The sequence below is a fragment of the Ixodes scapularis genome, unplaced genomic scaffold (genome assembly GCF_016920785.2).
Source record: "Ixodes scapularis isolate PalLabHiFi unplaced genomic scaffold, ASM1692078v2 PGA_scaffold8__174_contigs__length_109621045, whole genome shotgun sequence".
In the NCBI taxonomy this organism is placed as follows: domain Eukaryota; kingdom Metazoa; phylum Arthropoda; class Arachnida; order Ixodida; family Ixodidae; genus Ixodes; species Ixodes scapularis.
Genome location: NW_024609883.1, coordinates 29,465,335 through 29,483,171, shown reverse-complemented (window position 1 = coordinate 29,483,171; position 17,837 = coordinate 29,465,335). Strand labels below are relative to the sequence as shown.

Below are 17,837 nucleotides of genomic sequence, written 5' to 3'. Positions count from 1 at the left end.
GATCATGAACCAACTGGCCCAAATAACCATTTTAATGAGGTTTGGGGTACTTAGCATAATTCTACTACACCACTGTTTCCCAAACTGCGGGTCACGACCCCAAGAGGGGTCGCAAAGTCGCTTGGGAACTTGAAAAAATGTCAACTTAGTTTCTCTGCAGTGGCGTCGATGAAAAGAAGGTACAGGTCACGGCACCGCCCCCAGCGGGAACCAAGGGTTGCAATGTCCAAACTCCACCCTTATTTTGAGAAACTGCGTTCTAACAAACAAGCTCACTTTAGTCATTAGGAACAGTCAATCGTGCTGGCATGCCTTTTTTTTTTCTTCTTTTTGCGCTGGCTTCTAGCCTGCCTTATTCACTTTAACAATACTGACTGCCAAATAAAACTTCAGCACCATGTTTGTACATTACTTACTGTTCATGCACTGAGATCAAGAGCTTGTGGCATTGCGAAAAGAGGGGTTTGGGGGGGGGGGGGGGGGTCGCAACACAATTTTATATTTCTGATGGGTCGCAGGTAAACACAGTTGGGGAAGCTCTGTAGCTACACGCCACACTAGCTGATAAAGTGAGTCCAAGCACTTTCTTGTACAACAGCGAATCTGGAGTTCACATCACAGCTTGTTGCCTCTTCGTTTTTCTCCAAATTGCAAAACATTCACAGCTAAGGATTGAATGGAGTATAGCGTGTGCACGAAATTAGTGCTACACACTGCGTGAACATCTGGGATTTTTTTGCGGAATTTGGCAAGCCCCCGGTGGTTACCTAGCCCTTTCAAGGAACCGCATAAATTACATTTTCTCTTTATTTTTTTTGCAACATTACCAGACGACATTGTAGTGCATATTACAACAGGAAAACGTCTGGAAGTGTTTACTTTTTCATTTTTCCACAATAAACTCCAGAGTAAGCCACCATGTTCTCTGACTGTTTCATTTAAGCTACAATTATTTCATAGGAAAAAGCTGCTCTTCCCTTGTCATTTGTTTTACATTGGTGATCTTGTACATCCATATTTTTACTAAATCTTAAAGGGGTACTAAAAAACAATTTTCTAACTTTTTCCTGTTTAGCTTTCCTCCTCAACTCATAAATCCCGCATTGTATTAAACAGTTCAAAAAGACGGAAAGGGGGGAGTCCCCTCTAGCTCGGACTCTTGTTTCTGTACCCGGGCACAACCATTGTCCCCCTAGAAGATTATTAGCCCGTCGCTCAAAATTCAGGCGAAAGTTGCTTTCCCCACCCCGTCCACCCCGAAGCTGACAGTGCTGTGGAAGCTATGTGCTCATTGGGCCAGCCACACTTTTGCCACGTGATGATGCCCTCTCGCACACACCCACGTGCAGAGAATGAGATCGGGTGATGAAAGGGAGACGGCTGATTGGTCCGGCACGCGCATAGCTTCCACTGCAATATCAGCTTAGGGGTGAAGGGAATAAGTGAGGTCTGGTGTCGTGCGTTTGGACCCGGTGACGCGTTTTAGGGACTGCGGATGTATGACAGTGAAAAGGCAGAGAGTTTACGAAGGAAAGGAGGTACGAAATAGTCCGCTGTGTTTTCAAACTTTTGTAACAAAGTCAGGCGGCTTTTGATTTTTTATCTTTTTTTTTCTTTTTGCCCACTGAACGATGCGCTATTAGTAAAATCCCAATCTAGATTATTTTTTCCCAGCCCAAAATTTGTTTCATAGGACCTTTAATGCACCTTTGTAACTAACTGCATCCCAATCTGGTAGAACACCGCTTTATGAAGTCTCTTCAGGGGGCCAGACTGCCACCAAGGTTGATGTTGTATGTTCTTCAATATCAGCAAAACGTGTTCCTGTATTTGTGTTTCTAAGTACTTTTTCGTTCATTTTCCTAATGTATTTTTGATGCGCATTGCAATACTTTTTTCATAGATGTATTTGAAGTATCAGTATTTAGCTGTATATGTCACGCAACTCGGGCTCCCTGTTTTAAAATAAACACTCACATCTGCAATTATCTATTCAAATTTATCAGAAAAACTCAACTTCAAGGTCACAATGTAAAAAAAAAAAAAAAGGATGCTTTTCTACAAATAAGCAATCGGAGAAAAGGGTCAGTGCTCCCGAGAGGGGACCCCTCCAGTTTCCTTTCGAATACCGGACTATTGACAAAAAGGGATTTACTATTTCTCTCGCTAGATTCTTCAGGATAAGGGTCTATTGCACTTCTGGGTCACAACAAAAGTCACTCTTCCGGTTTCTAGTTTGGACCATCTATTTGTGCTTCTCAGAGAGACAGGTTTTGTTTTGATAATGGTGCCAGCTATGAATATATAAATTTAAAAGGAAGCAGGTGAAGCTTTTATATTACTCCTAATTACTCTTTGCTCCACTCCCCCGAGCACAGCTGCAGGGTAAAGTGATGGAAGGGGAAGGGGAAAAAAATTAGCTTTGATTTTAAACTATAAACATTAATTGAAGCAACACTTGTTTGCAAGTTTTGTTGTGGGACAGTTGGTATTGCCAACTGCAAGGGTGCGAACACCAAATATGGCTGAAGAAATATTGATTGATGGAAGCGAGTTCTTATAAATTATGGGTATGCCCTTGTCTGGATATTATTTTTGTTTTGAATTTTGGTAAATTGGGAACAGTAAAATTAGACTCTGAAGCTTAGAGAACTGAGAATACAACAAAACTAAAACTATGAAAAGATAAAGGAACACACAGGGCCAGTCTTACATCATCAAACACCCTGGGCACTTTGGCCATGTGCCCCTTCCCCCCCCCCCTTTTTTTTTATACGCCCCTATCTACTAGGTACGACATCATGTTATTAGTAAACATGTGAGTAGTGACCAAACACGAGCGTTATGTGAGACGAGGACTGCATACCAAAATCTAACGGCAATTAAGCATAGCGTCGGGTCAGGTGCAGCATTCAAATAAATCAAAAAGATGAAAAAAAAAAAAATTCAAGAGGGATACAGCAGCACCCCTTTGAATGGCATCCTGGGAGACAGCCCAGGTCGGCCACCCCTAGGGCAGTCCCTGGGAACAGATGTCACCGTATTTACATTTCTATGTATTTTAGGACATTTCTGCCCAACCTTGATATGCATTGGCACAGCAAAACATTTTGACTGAGTACCACACTTTCCCGGTCTATAGTTTGCACCCGGTGGATAGTTTACATGGGCATTGCAAATTTCATTAAAAGAACAGCTTTTCCCTTACATAGTACACATCCACTGCATAGTGAACACCCGATGCCTAGTCTGCACATAAATAAGAATTAGACACAGCACTGCTTGAATAATGCCTATTTTATCAGCTCATAAGTGAGTGCAATACATAAATCATCATAAACATACTCTGTCAGTCACAAAATCTACATATCATTGTAACAACCAATCCAGAGAGAAAAAAAAAAAAAAAAAGTCCCCGTATAGTCTACACCTGCAGACAGTCGAAACTGCGGAAATTTTCAACTTTTAAGAGTGTATAGTCTATGGGCAATCGCTTGAAAAATGTGGTATTTTCGTCATGCTCACGCCCAGTCGCTCACAGCTCCATCCATATGCGTGCCTCTGACCGCCCATTCACACTGGAAGTGGATCCGCATTCGCAAAGCGGTGGCGAACGCGGTTGTATAAAGATCCAGTACAATTGCATGCGCACTTGATGTCATCGAGTGCGCGTGCAATTACACTGGATCTTTACACAACCGCGTTCGCAAACACGGATCCGCTTTCAGTGTGGATGAGCGGTTAGTGCTTGGGATCACTCCCAAGAACTTCTCAGGCATAGATCCAGGAAGAGCTTTCGAGGAGACAGGCAGCACGTTTTGTGCACAGCTGAAGGCAACTCTTGTCTCCAAAGTAGTATGCAACTGTGGCGATTGCGTGCAACCCTGCAAAATAGGCTAATGCAGGCACGAAGTTGCACCCACCTTCATCGGCAGAGCGGTGCTGAACGTCGTCCTTGGAGACATAGACCAGCTGAAGCACGAGCGGGCGCCTCGTCACGATGCCCGAACCCCGAGGCAGGAAGTCCCGCCCCACGAGGCTTTCCAGTACCGAACTTTTGCCCGAACTCTGTGACGACCAAAAAAGCGTTTACGCGAAAACATCAGCGTCTCTATGTCGCGAACCAATGTTGGAAACTGTTCGCCATCCTGACTTTGATATGACCCCTAAACAAAGTCTAAAAGAGAGAAAAAAAAAAAATCGATCGTTTATTCTGCGGTTGAGGCAGCAGTTGGCGTGTAGCGAACATCAATGAATGGCGCGATCGCTACAGCGGGGGTGAAATGTTCAACAGGCTGGAAAAGTATCGAATCGACAAAAATGCGTGTCTCATTTCGTGTAACGGAAGTGATTTGAAAAACAACCGCGAGACTTCTGAGTGCAAGAAGTTGGTCGGGTGGTTCGAGGTACATTGGTGAACCTGCAACTGCGGAGCGATGCACCAAAATCCCGAGTGTGAGCGACAAAAAAACATGCAAACTTGGCGCTATGCAAACGTCGTAGCAACGAATTTGATGAGCCACACGTGAGATTATGTACTGTATACACGAGTCGAGACCAAAATGTTGCAAATCTCGGCGGCGATTGCACACCGCCCTTATTATCGTTTTCTAACTGTTTTGCGGAGCACAGAAGCTGAGGCTATCGTCCGGCTGGGCTAAAGGGGTGACGAAAGGCGAACAACAAAGCGCTGGATAAGGAAGGCAGAGAGCCAAGATATTCAAACCTGGGCCCCGACGACCACGATTTGAGGCAGTTGGAGGGCATCGGCTCCGATGGTGTTGAAGACGTCCTGCAGCTTGTTGATGACGGGTATTAACGCCTCCATAGCGACTAGTCAACACGCCGTGCGCTTGGTGAAGTTGAAGAGCGTTAAATGAATTAACAAAAGACTCGCAAAAGCCCCCCAGCTAACCCCCTCACCATGACCATGACTGCTTTGCCCTCGCAGAGAAGAAAACGGAGACAAGGGAAGCCGTGAGCCATCGGCAACAACTGCCGGAAGCAAAAACAACAAAAATTATTTTCGAAGCTGGCTTCGCTTGGCTGGCTTTTGGCACAGACAAATCCAGAAACTGTGTACCGCAAACAACGAAACCGAAACTGCCTGCTTCAATCAAGAAATTCTGTTATGTTCGTCCGGTTTTGTTTCTTTTTTATCGTTTTTTTATTTTAGGGTTTACAAGATGTCGAAAATGTAACCTTTGTTTTCGGCCTGTATTAATACACTGCCCATCGCATAAAACTGAAATTGTCAGAATGGGCGCGTTCAGTAGCGGCCCCGGAGTCAAGGAGTCACTGACTCCTTCCACTGGACGGCCAAAAGTCACTTCCGGTGCACGTAACTCCGGGGCTTCGGAGTCAAGCTCCGAAGCACCGAGTCCGGAGACGGTGCACGTAGAGCCAAAATGACGTCATTTCCTAACTGGTGACGATTTCCGGCGCTAAAAGAGGAAAAAACAAACAAAATGGCGGGATAAGCTGCTTCGGTTCTGTCGCAGGTGTGCGGTTTGCTCGCTTTTGCTAATGAAAAGTGCTAAAGGTAAGACGAATAACGCGTTCGAATTTCTTTTTGAGGTAAGGCGCCTTCGGGAAATGCATTGGACTGTATTTTGTGTCGTTTGAATATGCTAATAAACAACGTAAACGTTCATTTGACGCCGTGTCTTGACCGCCGTTGCACGGAAACTCGGTGAATATCGACGATAGTCCTCTCCGCGCTGAACAGAGCAAGGCAGGGTATGAACGCGAATGCGGTAGCTGGTTGGACACTCACTCAGAGCATGATCCCGATTGATGTTTTGTTTGCGTAGTTAAATCGGGGTGCGCGTTGGCCGACGCTCGCTTCGACCGACAAAACCTTGATCGCCGAGCACGGCCGAACTTCCCGTGTGTATACGAATACATTTTATAGGAAGTTCGTTACGAGGGGCATAACAAACGTACGACCGTATAAACGTGTCGCAACCGGCGGCGTAGATTCGCCGAGCTCTATATTTTGCGTCTGCTGACGACGTTGCAGTAGCTGCCTTTGCACTGCCAAGCTAAGGGCTCGATCGCGTTGCATCGCTTCGAACAGCAGCGCTGATGTGTACAGTCACTCGCTTTTTCTTCAACGACCTTGTCAAGACGTCTTCAATACCGGCGTCAAATAAAAGCGATCGTGCTCGCCATCGTCTGCTTCCAGTTTATTCGGAGACCGGCTGGCACAGGGGAGGAAGCGGAAATTGCGTAGAAGCAGGTTTGGAGCCGCGGCGTTTTTTTGCCGTTCAGTAGGCGCTCCGATGACTCCGACTCGAACCACTCCGTTCGGGGGCAAGGGAGGCGCTACTGAACGCGCCCAATGGAATGGTAGCAGTGGTGACAAAATGTGACATTTTACGGAGATGACGTTATATGAATCAAAGGTACGAAAGAAAAACCCAATTTCTTTGTGAGAAAAAAAAAGGATGACCTGACTCAACGGGCGACGAGTTTCCCAGCTGTAGATAGAAATTTAGCTAGTGCTGTACAACCGCTAGCCTGGGGTCTTTAAAGAAGTAGGGAAACGAAATTCCAGCGCTCATGTTCTAGCTTGAATGCGTCGCATGTTGCACCCTAACCTCAAAAACACCAGTCTTCCATTGAAAGGCACACGAAAACTAATTTTAAACTTAAATAAACGATCTTTCAATGCGCACCTGGTGGATGCATTTGGGATATAATTTAACAACGTTGAGGGACTTGCTACGTAGCATAGGTCGGCATTTCCGAACCCACTCACTCACCATCACATCACTAATTACAGCAACATCCAAAAGTCACAGCCCTTCACATCACAAAGTACATCGACGTCCAAAAGTCACAGCCTTTCACATCACAGAGTACACCGACGTCTAAAAGTCACGGCCTTTCACATCACAAAGTACACCGACGTCCAAACGTCACAGCCCTTCACATCACAGAGTACACCGATGTCTAATATTCACGGCCCTTCACATCACAAAGTACACCGACGTCCAAAAGTCACGGCCATTCACATCACGGAGTTCAACCGGACAACAAACTCATCCCCATCCCGTCACCGCCATCTCTGAACTCACAAAGTCATTCACCGTTACTTCACGAATCCGTCAAGTTCACGAAGTACTTCACCGTCACATCACGAATCCTATAGAGTTCATGAAGCATTCCCCATCCCATCACCGCCTACTCTGAATTCACGAAGTCGCTCACCGTCCCATCACGAGCTCATCGAGTTCAGCAAGTCGTTCCCTTCACGTCCGTGAACTGATCCCGTTCATTAAGTCGTTCGACCGGTTCGACTTCACGGCCCTTCACCGAGTCACAGCCGTTCACCGAGTCAGCCATTCACCGAGTCACCGAGTCACCGAGGTCACGGAAAGCGGCGTCGGCCCCTGCAGCCGCGGCCACCGCCACTGCCTCCGGCTTTCAGCCATCCTCGAAGTTCTTTCGCAGCGGCGCTGACGACTCCAGATGTGTGTTTCAGTGTGTGTCTGTATGTGTGTGTGTGTTTGTGTGTGTGTGTGGGGGGGGGGGGGGAGTATTGGGCTGGACCGGGCGACGCACCCTGCTCTTGTCATTTTGTTTCTTTAGCTAGTTCCCTCTGGGGGGGGGGGGGGGGGGGGGGGGGGGGGGGCTTTTAGTTTTGTTGTCCCGTTTCTTTTATTTTCGTTTTGTTTCGCGCTTTCTTCATCGTGTGCGCATGCTGTGGAGAGCGAGCGGCTTCTTGACTTCCCTGCTCCGAACTTCTGAGATAAGGTGCTTGTTTCCGGGAGAGTTATAAGCCCCACGGATGCCCAGAACCAAAATGGCTGCTGGTTTGTCGGCGAGCGGTATTACAAAGGGTGGCATCACCCTAGCAAAGCGCACATGAAGGCTCCCTAGACTTCGCCTGGTTGTCGGCGTTGTGATTGTGGAGGGGACCCCACCTCAAAACCTTCTGGCCTGTCTTTTTTTTTTTTTTTTTTACTTTCGTTGCGCACGGTTTTTTCTACGAAAAAAAAAATAAGGCGCTTATATTTTTGCTAACGACCGCTCACCGAGGGGGCAAAAAGGAGAGACAGACACGAACCTGCGTGCACGATTTTTGTGAAACATCTTACAAACATTAATACGAGTCCATAATATATGAACGAAGACGTTTTAGCGAATTACATTTTAGCGAATAGAGATCACATACGCGAGTCGACGTTTAGGCATTTGTAGGGGCGGCAAACCGGGCATCCAAACAGACCGCGCCAGGCGGTCTGTTCGGAACGATAGCAAGGGGTGCTTTGCATATGGGCAGGAGATCGAACTATAGGGGGCGCCCTGACCCGTTTGTTTTCCCCACGCTCGGTGTTTACTCAACACAAGGCCTGTACACATGCCAACAGGCCTTATGGGCATGGCCATGTCATCTTCTACAATAGAGCGCGGGGCACAGTTTAATGTAAAAAATACTAACAATCGACGAAGCGACGTTAAGTGCCGGATCTATCTTCTGAGAATGCGAGCTTGACCCACTTCGGCTTTTGTGCTAAGCTGGGATCGTGCATGCTGCATTGTTCATGCAGGCCGTCGTGGAAACAAAAGAGCCCCTCCTCCCCCTCGCCGGAGAACACGAACTCTAGTCGAACGCTGACGCCGCGTTCGGTTATGTCGGCCGAGCGCTGCGTCATTGTGTTTGTTGTCCCCATCCGTGTAGTTGATAAGTTAACCGCTTGGGGCGTAACGGTCTGTCCTCCTCCCCAATAGTTTGGGGAAAATAAAATAAACTCAAGTTCGAGCGTCCATCGCCAAAGGTTCGGCAAGCTCGAAAACAGGACGGCGGCGGCCTCCATTATATCTATTCGGTCAAATGAACGCCGCCATTCGCTGAAGTGTCATTCGATGAAACGTCGTGGGCCAGGTTTCGCTCGCTAAACCGTCGTTCGATCAGTACAAAATTGTTTTGTGTGTTTTATCTTAATAATTATGATCCATGGCAACCAGCCTATTGTTGCCTACCTCACTTTACGTCGTAAAATAGCGCGATGATTTCACTTTCATAAGAGATACCATAATAACGCAATACTTCACAACCGACCGCTGAATCACCCGTGTAATATTTTGTCACGGATTTCATCATATATATATAAAGTAGACATTCCAAAACAAGAATCATCCATTCACAAAAATTCCAGTGGACTGGAACTACCTTCCCACATCTGTTGCCACAATTGCCACTTACTATATGTTTAAAATTGCCGTAAATAATCTATACAGCTCATACTGAGCTCCAAAGTGTACAGCTTTGTTCTATTCTCTTCTAACTCCTGCTCACCTCTGTAATGCCAATGGCCCTGAGGGTATGTCAGTTAAACAAATAAATAAAAAAAGTAAGTGCCTCCTCTGAAAAACCTCTTAAAGAGGCGACGTGCAGCTTGCCGAAGCAATGAAATCTGTGTTTTATTCGAACCCGTTGGTCCGAGTACACCTCATCATTAATTAAACCACTCATTGGATCATTCACCTCAAAGCAATATGTTTACTTCTGAGCGTGTTCGTGTCGCTCAACCTACTTTGAGCGAAATGCAGTCGAGATAACTAAGAATGGCGGTCGACTCCACTTTTCTCAGCTTTGAAGCGAGGCGAGGCGCGCGATTCACGCGCGCCTCGCGCTCGTTGTTTTACGCCGGGGTTTGGCTGCGCTTAGACTCGTATTATAGGTAGCGTACTGTGTTTTCAGAGTTCATTTTTGAATAGAATCGGAGCGTGTTTTTCGGAGTTTATTTTGTAGCGTAGGCTACACTGGCCGAGGTTGAGCAGTTTCGCGTGGCTTCTGGCGAGCCGCGCTGCGTCACACGTGTCAGTCCCCGATGCACGCGCCGCGCGCATCGACCCGCTCGAGATCATGGCTCGCGCTGTCCGGTTGTTCTGGGCGGCAGCTTGGTTGCTTGATACATAACACGGCGCAGAGCTGGCCAAACCAACGACGGGCATCTGGCACGCCCCAGCGGAGGATTAATTTGGACCATCTGGGGATCTTTTGACGTGCAACCGAAGGCTCGGTTACACGGCGCCTCCTCCGCAATAAGAAGAGCGGAGAAGCTTAACTCATCGGATCCCGAAGTAGTCACATAATCCGTAAACCGTCTGTGTCATTGAAGCAGCAGTAAGCATGATAATCAAGCTAATCGTAGACAACCAGGAAAGCTAAGAATAACCAGCTGAACCTAAGCTTATGCTGCGTATATCCTGGCATGGCCGAGCTAAGCCACTGCAATTTTTTTACAATAAATTCGGGGTGTTTTTCGGAGCTTTCTTTAATGGTATACAAAATTCGGAGTTTGTCGGCTTCTTCGGTGGTGCGAATTAAATTTAGAAAACAGCAGTTTGCGAATTTAGTAAATCATCCTTTTCATATGCGAGACTTCGACTGTGGTCGTAAGAGAAGCTACCTCGTTTCTATAATAACGGGATAAGTTCATAAGTTGCAACTAGAAAGGATAACAAACGTAAAGCTTGTTGTAAATTCCGGGGAAATATGAAGACCTGTCGGAGTTATTACTTCTGGCAGCCCCAAAATATTCGGGGTTTTTCGGATAAACCCGAATCGGCAAAAGTTTAAACGGCAAGTGTTCTTCGGATTTCATACGGTTTATTCGAAAACGCGGAGCCCTAATTATACTGTAGTGGGCTCACGCAAAATGCGGAGCTTACTGCATTCTTAACTTGGTTAAGACTGCAGTTCGAAGCCCCCAGCGCACACTCGCTCCCTTCCGCCGAGCATTCGCTGCGCTTGCAAGCTTGTGCTTTTCTGGTGACGCAGGTCCACGAAAACAACATGCATACAAAATCAATAAAAGACAAAGTTCCCGGGGCGCGCGGAATACGCATGCCTCGAAAGTCGAGGCACAGAGAACGTATACCAGCCCCAACAGTCGGATGCGCAGTGGTGACCCGGAGGCTAGAAACCTCGCGCTGAAGGCAGACCTTGCACTGCGGTCTTCACCGGTCACTGAATATAAGTACAATAGAGCAATGTGCTGAATGTACTTGGCACGCTACACCTATGTCGATACCTGTGGGCGGCATGTTTCCGTATTTCGTTAAACTCCTACGCATCCGAAGCTCCGTTCGACTAAACATGAAAGGAACTGCGGCGCAAAAGGACACACAAACAAGTAGAACAGCGACACGTGCACAGCGCTGTCTGTCCTCTACTTGCTTTCCTTGGGTCCTCTTGCGCCGTTTTTCCTTGTATGAACGGTCTTTGTCAAAAGTCCACAACCCACCAAGCAGCTCCGGCCAGGCCGGTGAGGGCTCCGAACTTGCTACAAAGACTGTGCACTATGCACCGACTGGCCCACCTTCAAACTTTACCACAGTTCGACTAAACATCTGTTGGACAAAGAGTCAACCAAAGTCCGACGGGGCGGTGTTCGCGAATATAATAGACTCGGAAACCTGAAGGGACGCAAGTTCTTGAAGTGGGAATCTCTACGAAGCGTTTTATTAGAGGACAGGGTCTTCCAGTTTCACCCCTTGGCATTGCTTTCAGTCAGGATGGCACGCTGTGCAATTGATTGGGAGCTAGTGCGCCACTTTCCGCGAGAACACCAGTAATGCAGGCGGCTGCTACCTACGGAAAAAACTCTGCGAATGACAAGGACTAAAGTATCTAGACTTATGAATTTTCTAACGTTATACTCACATGACGTGACGTGAGCATGTAAAACGTGGTGCTCAGTGGCACCTTATTTCACATCATTTTTCCACTATATTTTATACACCAACTCATGTTTACAAACAAACTGGAGCGCTCCTCGCCGACGCCACCGTAGCCGGGCATGCGCGATGGGGTGTGGGCAAGAAGCTCGCCGCGTCGCCGATAAACAAACCATTGAATTGCGTTGTTGTCGGCGGCGGTGTGAGTCCCCGTGCACTTTTCTGCGTTGGAATTGTTGATTCTACGTCTTCCTGGGCAATGCCTGACTACTTGAGCAGCCTCAGCGAAATTACCGAGGCTCGCTACACCACAAAACTTCGCGTGAATAATGTAACATGCGGCGATTCATTCCGCGTGGACGCCGCAGATGATACGCTAAAGCCTGATTCGCATGATGAAATTTCGGTCGCCATTTTCAGCCATGACGTCGCTCGGGTTACAACAGCGTGAACCGTAGCTGATATGTTCAACATCGATACTGAAAATCGCAAGCAGAATCGGGCCAAGTGAATGAGGCATAACAAGTCGTTGATGGTCACTGGTAACAGCGATTAACATCCCCTTGTATCCACTCTTTACATCGAGCCTGCTTACCAATTTTCAAAGTTAAGTATTTTGAGGCCTGCACTCACTTCTTATCGCAAGTACCGGGCCAACATTTGGTCCACGGGCCGGTGTCGTCTAAAAGAGCAGACGACGAGCAGAAGCGTTTGAAAGAGCAGACGACAGTTCGAGCAATCAGGCGGCCGTTCGATCTTGAAGACGCACTGAACGTCCGCATGCAGGCGGTCCCAACAACTTGGCGGTATTCCCGTTTTCATGACGGAACAAAACAAATAAATCTGATGACAACAAGTATCCGTGAATTTAACCCAAACTGCTTCCCGCCCAAGCAATCGTGGTCCGACGGCGACTGGTTTTCCATTTTCACGGCACATATCCACGTTCTCGGACGAACCGAGCACATGAAAACTGATCTTCAAACCTTTCTCGACTCTTTTGGTACAGCCCCCGCCGCGGCGTTTTGACGAGAAGGCAAGTTTTTGTCAGGTTTTTTTTTTTTAATACAACGCTAGAATACACGTCTCACATAGGGACTTCCGCCTTCAGTCGCAGACCGGAAGTGCGCCCGACGCGCGACCACCGCGCCGTGACGTAACAGAGACGAGTTCGTTGGTTCGTGTATAGCCAGAACATAATTTCGGCGACATATTAACCTATACATGAACTCATCTCTGTTACGTCACGGCGCGGTGGTGGCGCGTCGGGCGTAACAGAGATGCTCCTTAAAACAAAAACCAAAAGGCTCCTTAAAACCAAAATCGACAGACTCCGCACGTAACCCGTAACAAAAAAGAACAGGCCACAACGGGTCGACAAAGGACGTAAAAGGAAAAACCCGAACAGCGAACTTTTCCCTACACTTGGCAAGGTCAAACTTTGTACCTACAGGTTGCCTCGAGCTTGAAACACAAAAGTTTACCCCAAGCTTGAAACACAAAAGCGCTAATCACAAACGAGCGTGTTGGGGACGAATTAAGTATGTGCTTATACTTCCTGTTTACACGTCTAAGAAACTAGGGAGTTTTGTGTATAGTTCCAACAATTCCTGTAAGGATACCCAATACTCCTCTGTCGTCTTAGTGCATGCATAGTATCGTTATTGGGTATCGTTACCGAGCACAAAAACCGTCTACAAGAACTCCCTACCGTTTATCGTTTTTCTAGTGAAATTAAAGACGAAGTTGGCAAGGAGAAGCAAGCTAACTAATCTCGAAGGAAAGGGAAACAGAGGTCGTCTTCGCTCCTTCAGTTCCCCTTGATAACCGGTGATTTCTTCAAGCAGACAGAGCCAGTGAGGACGCCTTCAGCGAACATCAAACATAGTCTTTGAGATGAATAGAGGCAGGTTCTTAATTTTGTTTTTGTTGCAAAAAAAAAGGGTCGTTTTGGAACAAGGTCTGGTGGGAAATACAAGATGGGAGGACGGGTAAACAGCTCGTCCACACTTCTAGACGGGGAACACAGCCTGTCATAAAAACTGGACATGTCAGGCTCTAAAGAGCGTGGGAAAGTAAAAGCTCTTTAGTGAACCGACGATACGTGCCCCAGAACAGCACGGCGACGTGCATGGAGAAAGTTAAAAAAACGCGGCAAGCCCGGTTCAATAGTTTTCCATGTTTTAAAAATAACAGGCTTATTCTGCTCTTTGCGCACCTCGTGTGTTTGTTTACCCCTCAGACGCTGTGACGTACCTCTATTTACACCTCGTTTTGACCAATGACGGCGCGCGCTTTTCTGTCTCGTCTTCGCGCGTTCTGTGCGCGCCCTTTATGTTTCCCGATGATTGTTGTGCCATTCTTCGTATTTACTTCTTTTCAATAAGTCACGATAACGTTCGCAAGCGCGGAAGACACGTTTTGGTACCCCTACTTGCACGTCGTATAAACACTTCGAATTTGACTTCGACCTCGACCGCGCACCTTGTTTTTCATTGGTAGCCTGCTTGCAACAGCAAGATGACGGTGATGACAACGCAATCGCGGTCTGCTTGTGGTCCTGTGTGATGGGCTCTCACTTCCGATCGAAGTGAGAGCCATTCGTATCGCTCCGACGCTGTTGAAAAAACTCAGCAGACCTTTGAATGAGTCACTTGCTCAGGAAAATAGCGAGGAGACGAGTGTCTAAGCGCTTATGTAAGAGGAGTGGTCTCGATTTCAAATGAAAAGCACTCCAGCAAAATGTGGCCAATATGGTTCATATGCAAAACTAGCTAGCATAAAAAAAGAGATAAATTCAGAAATGGGGACGGACTATCTGTCTCCCCCCTTGGAAAAGATTTATGTCATTTTATCAAGAATCTTTGAACACTCGTACTCCACTTTCGCGTTCGAAGCGCTGTTCACGGAGTAAGGCTAGGCTGCTTAGTGGATTGAGTTTCGCCACGTGTTCGTCGCATATTTTCTGATGGGGTCCGGCTTTTACACACAAGTATCGTGCCAGTAGCTGACTTTTGCTCAAATAAACAGAAACAAAAACCTCTTTAGTCAATATTCACGTTCAACGGAAATCGAAGAACTTTGTTCGTATTCCTAGAATTCAAGAACTCAGGCATATGCACGACTGTGATGAAAACTATTATCGGCAATAGCAAGCGAAGCCCCCACCTAAACGCCTGAGAGCACGTAAAATCCTCTCCGCCTGTTATTGCAACGGACATGTCCGCGCGCTTGTTAGGAAACGTGGGCGACAAACCGTGATGCCAATCGGCTGCTTCCTCACATTTTTAAAGTTATCATAATTCTCCGGCATATGGATAAAGCCCGTAAACTTCCGTGATTTTTCTAGAATAGCGTCAAGCCTTCCCGAGATCTTAGATGCTAAATAGCGTTTGAAAAAATCCGGAAGCGGCCGAAACAGATCAAATCCGGCGCACGATTTTTCGTGTGGACGGATAAAAACGAGCGTATGCCGCATATTACCAGTATCATAGAATATCTGTAAGCATTATTAAGCGAGAGCGAGAAAACCAACATTGTATAGTCCAGTTAGGGTCACACCAGTACTCGCGTAAAAGCTCCGGGAAGACGGTTTTATTTGTGTTTCCTTGAGGGGTGCGCGCACGCACGCGCTTACAAAACACAAAAACATGGGCGCACGGACACACGCAGATGCAATCAACGCGAAGAGAAACCCTCCCGTGGCAGAATAGCACACTGGCAAAACGACACCTTCCCCGGCTCCCCACCACACAATGACACACACAGACACACACACCGAGAGGAGGAGCCGCCAAGCCGCGCCGCGTAAACGGAACCCCACGGCCATGCAGGAGGCTCAAACGTCTGCCGCGCACAGACAAAGCCTCCCCTAACGTTCGCTAAGCTGCACATGTACTACGCGACGCGGGTACGCACGCCCGCAATATAGGGGCGAAGGAGCCGGAGATCCGCCAAACTCGTTGGAGTCACCGCTGAGTCTGTGCCGGTCCAAACATCCCCCCCTCCCCCCCAATCCCCATCTGGGAAGCGCTGGTGCCGCTTCGTCTGCAATACACAGTCCCCTCCCCATTTCCGATTTCGCGCACAGTCGCACACGCAAAAATCTCACATCCTCTCTCAAAGTCCTCCAAAGCAAACGCCCCCTGCAGTTGCTTCCCCCAAACGTTACCAGACCACCCCTACGAATCTCGTTCTGGGCTCTTAACAGAAGTTCCTTCCAAGTTTCTGCTCCGTCTGCACTCTATACTAACCGCCACGGCATGTTTGCGCGTGTAAGGGCAGCAACATGCTGCAGACACTTCCAAATGTCAAGTCGGCTATCAGTCGCGAAGAGTACGCACACGCAAGCAAATCCATACCGACATCTCCTGAGTCCTGACTCCTAGTTCAACAACTCAATCCCCACCACATCACAAATTCAGTTCACGAATTCATTCACCATCACATCACGTATACACCAGAGTCACGAAGTCCTTCACCACTGCATCACGGGTGCGTCAGAGTTCACGAGGTCACTCCCCGTCACATCACGGCTCCTTCCGAGTTCATGAAGTCACTCCCCTTCGCATCACGACTAGTTCCGCGTTCACGAAGTCCCATCCACTTCACATCACGGCTTCTTCCGAGTTCACGGAGTCACGCCCATTCACATCACGACTCCTTCCGCGTTCACGAAGTCACATCCCCTTCACATCACGGGTTCTTTCGCGTTCACGGAGTCACGCCCATTCACATCACGACCCCTTCCGCGTTCACGAAGTCACATCCCCTTCACATCACGACTTGGTCCGAGTTCGCGAAGTCATTCACAGCCCTTCACCATGACGCGGTGAGCGTGAGTGAGTGTGAGTGAGCGAGTTCGTGAGTGACTTCGCCGAGGTATGCTACGTAGTCGTGAAGTCTTCGTTGTCCGTCTCCCCTTTCTATGTATCTTCCTCATGTCTAATTACCGTTACCAACACGCTCGTTTTGTACTTAATGTAGTCGTGACGTAGCAGATTCCTTCCGAGCAGCGCCGCCCTTCGGAATTTAAACATTCTTTCCTCCTAGCTCAACTCACAAATCGCGCATTGTACCAAACGGTCCAAGAAGACGGAAAGGAAGGACTCCCCACTTTCTCCGACCCTCGTTCGTGCAACCTGGCACGAGGCCATTCTCTCCCTAGAAGATTAGCCCGTTGCTCAAAACTCGAACAAAAGTTGCTTTCCCCACCCCGTTCAGCCCTAAGCTGACAGTGTTGTGGAAGCTACGTGCTCCTTGGGCCAGCCACACGCTCATCACCCCACGGGTACATCGGACGACTCGGTTGTAACGCGATGCGTTTCCCCCTTTCGCTAAGCCCTCCGCAACCCGCTACGATAGCCGGAACTCTACATTCAGAGCCGTGGGCGCGCAGGCGCAGTGGTGGCTTCTTCGTTGCGAAAGGCTTAGCGGAGGGGGAAACTATGGGAAACGCTGACTACGAAAACTCCCTATTGACACCACAACGCTGACAACGCCACCAAGGGCAAAGCTCATAACCACGGCAGCCTTGCTACGTCACGAATGCGGGGAATCTTTTCTTTCTGTTTTTGTTTTCACCGGATATCCCATGACGCATCGCGCTCTCCGTTCGCTTGTCTTCGAGCGCTTGCTCGAGTGCACCGTTTGGAACGAAATACAAGCGTGCGATTATCATCTACGGTTATTATCCGTCATGCTTGACTCATTTCCGAACGAAATTTGATATTTCAATTTTGTTTCCGTTCCCTTTTACACCACGCAGTAGTCATCCGCGACCGCACGCCGCCGGCGCCGGTACGATGCTCATGATCAAAACAGGCGGGGGCGGGTATGTCACTAGGGGCGGGAATTGAACTCTGGATCTTGGGTTCTGCAGCGCGACCTTTCGCTCCACGTGCTCCGAGCTGGTGCGCACTAGAGTGTGCACTAGCCAGGGTGTAAGACAGACAGGTGGGGAAACGGCCCATAGAACCCTACCGCAGCGCCGTGACCCAAGGAGGTTATAATGGGCAGGAGGTGGCGTCCCTATCCCCAATGCATGGAGCGAAGTGTAACGGAAGTAGGCGTGGCCACGAGCCGCAACGAGCATTTCTTGACCAATGGGAAGCCTAGTGAGTGGGCGCCGCCATTAATTTCGG

General features: G+C 48.1%; 1 protein-coding gene across 1 annotated transcript in view; it reads right to left on the bottom strand.

Annotated features, from left to right (window-relative positions):
- Positions 1–5,008, bottom strand: part of LOC8052093 (dynamin-1-like protein) — a 48,769-nt gene extending 43,761 nt beyond the window's left edge. Inside the window, exons 1-2 of the mRNA XM_040207563.3 lie at positions 4,727–5,008; positions 3,924–4,068 (exon numbers count right to left, since the gene is read on the bottom strand). Coding sequence (XP_040063497.1) covers positions 3,924–4,068; positions 4,727–4,828 — 247 coding nt within the window. The 5' untranslated portion in view covers positions 4,829–5,008. The remainder of the gene's footprint in view (positions 1–3,923; positions 4,069–4,726) is intronic.
- Positions 5,009–17,837: the final 12,829 nt, after the last annotated feature.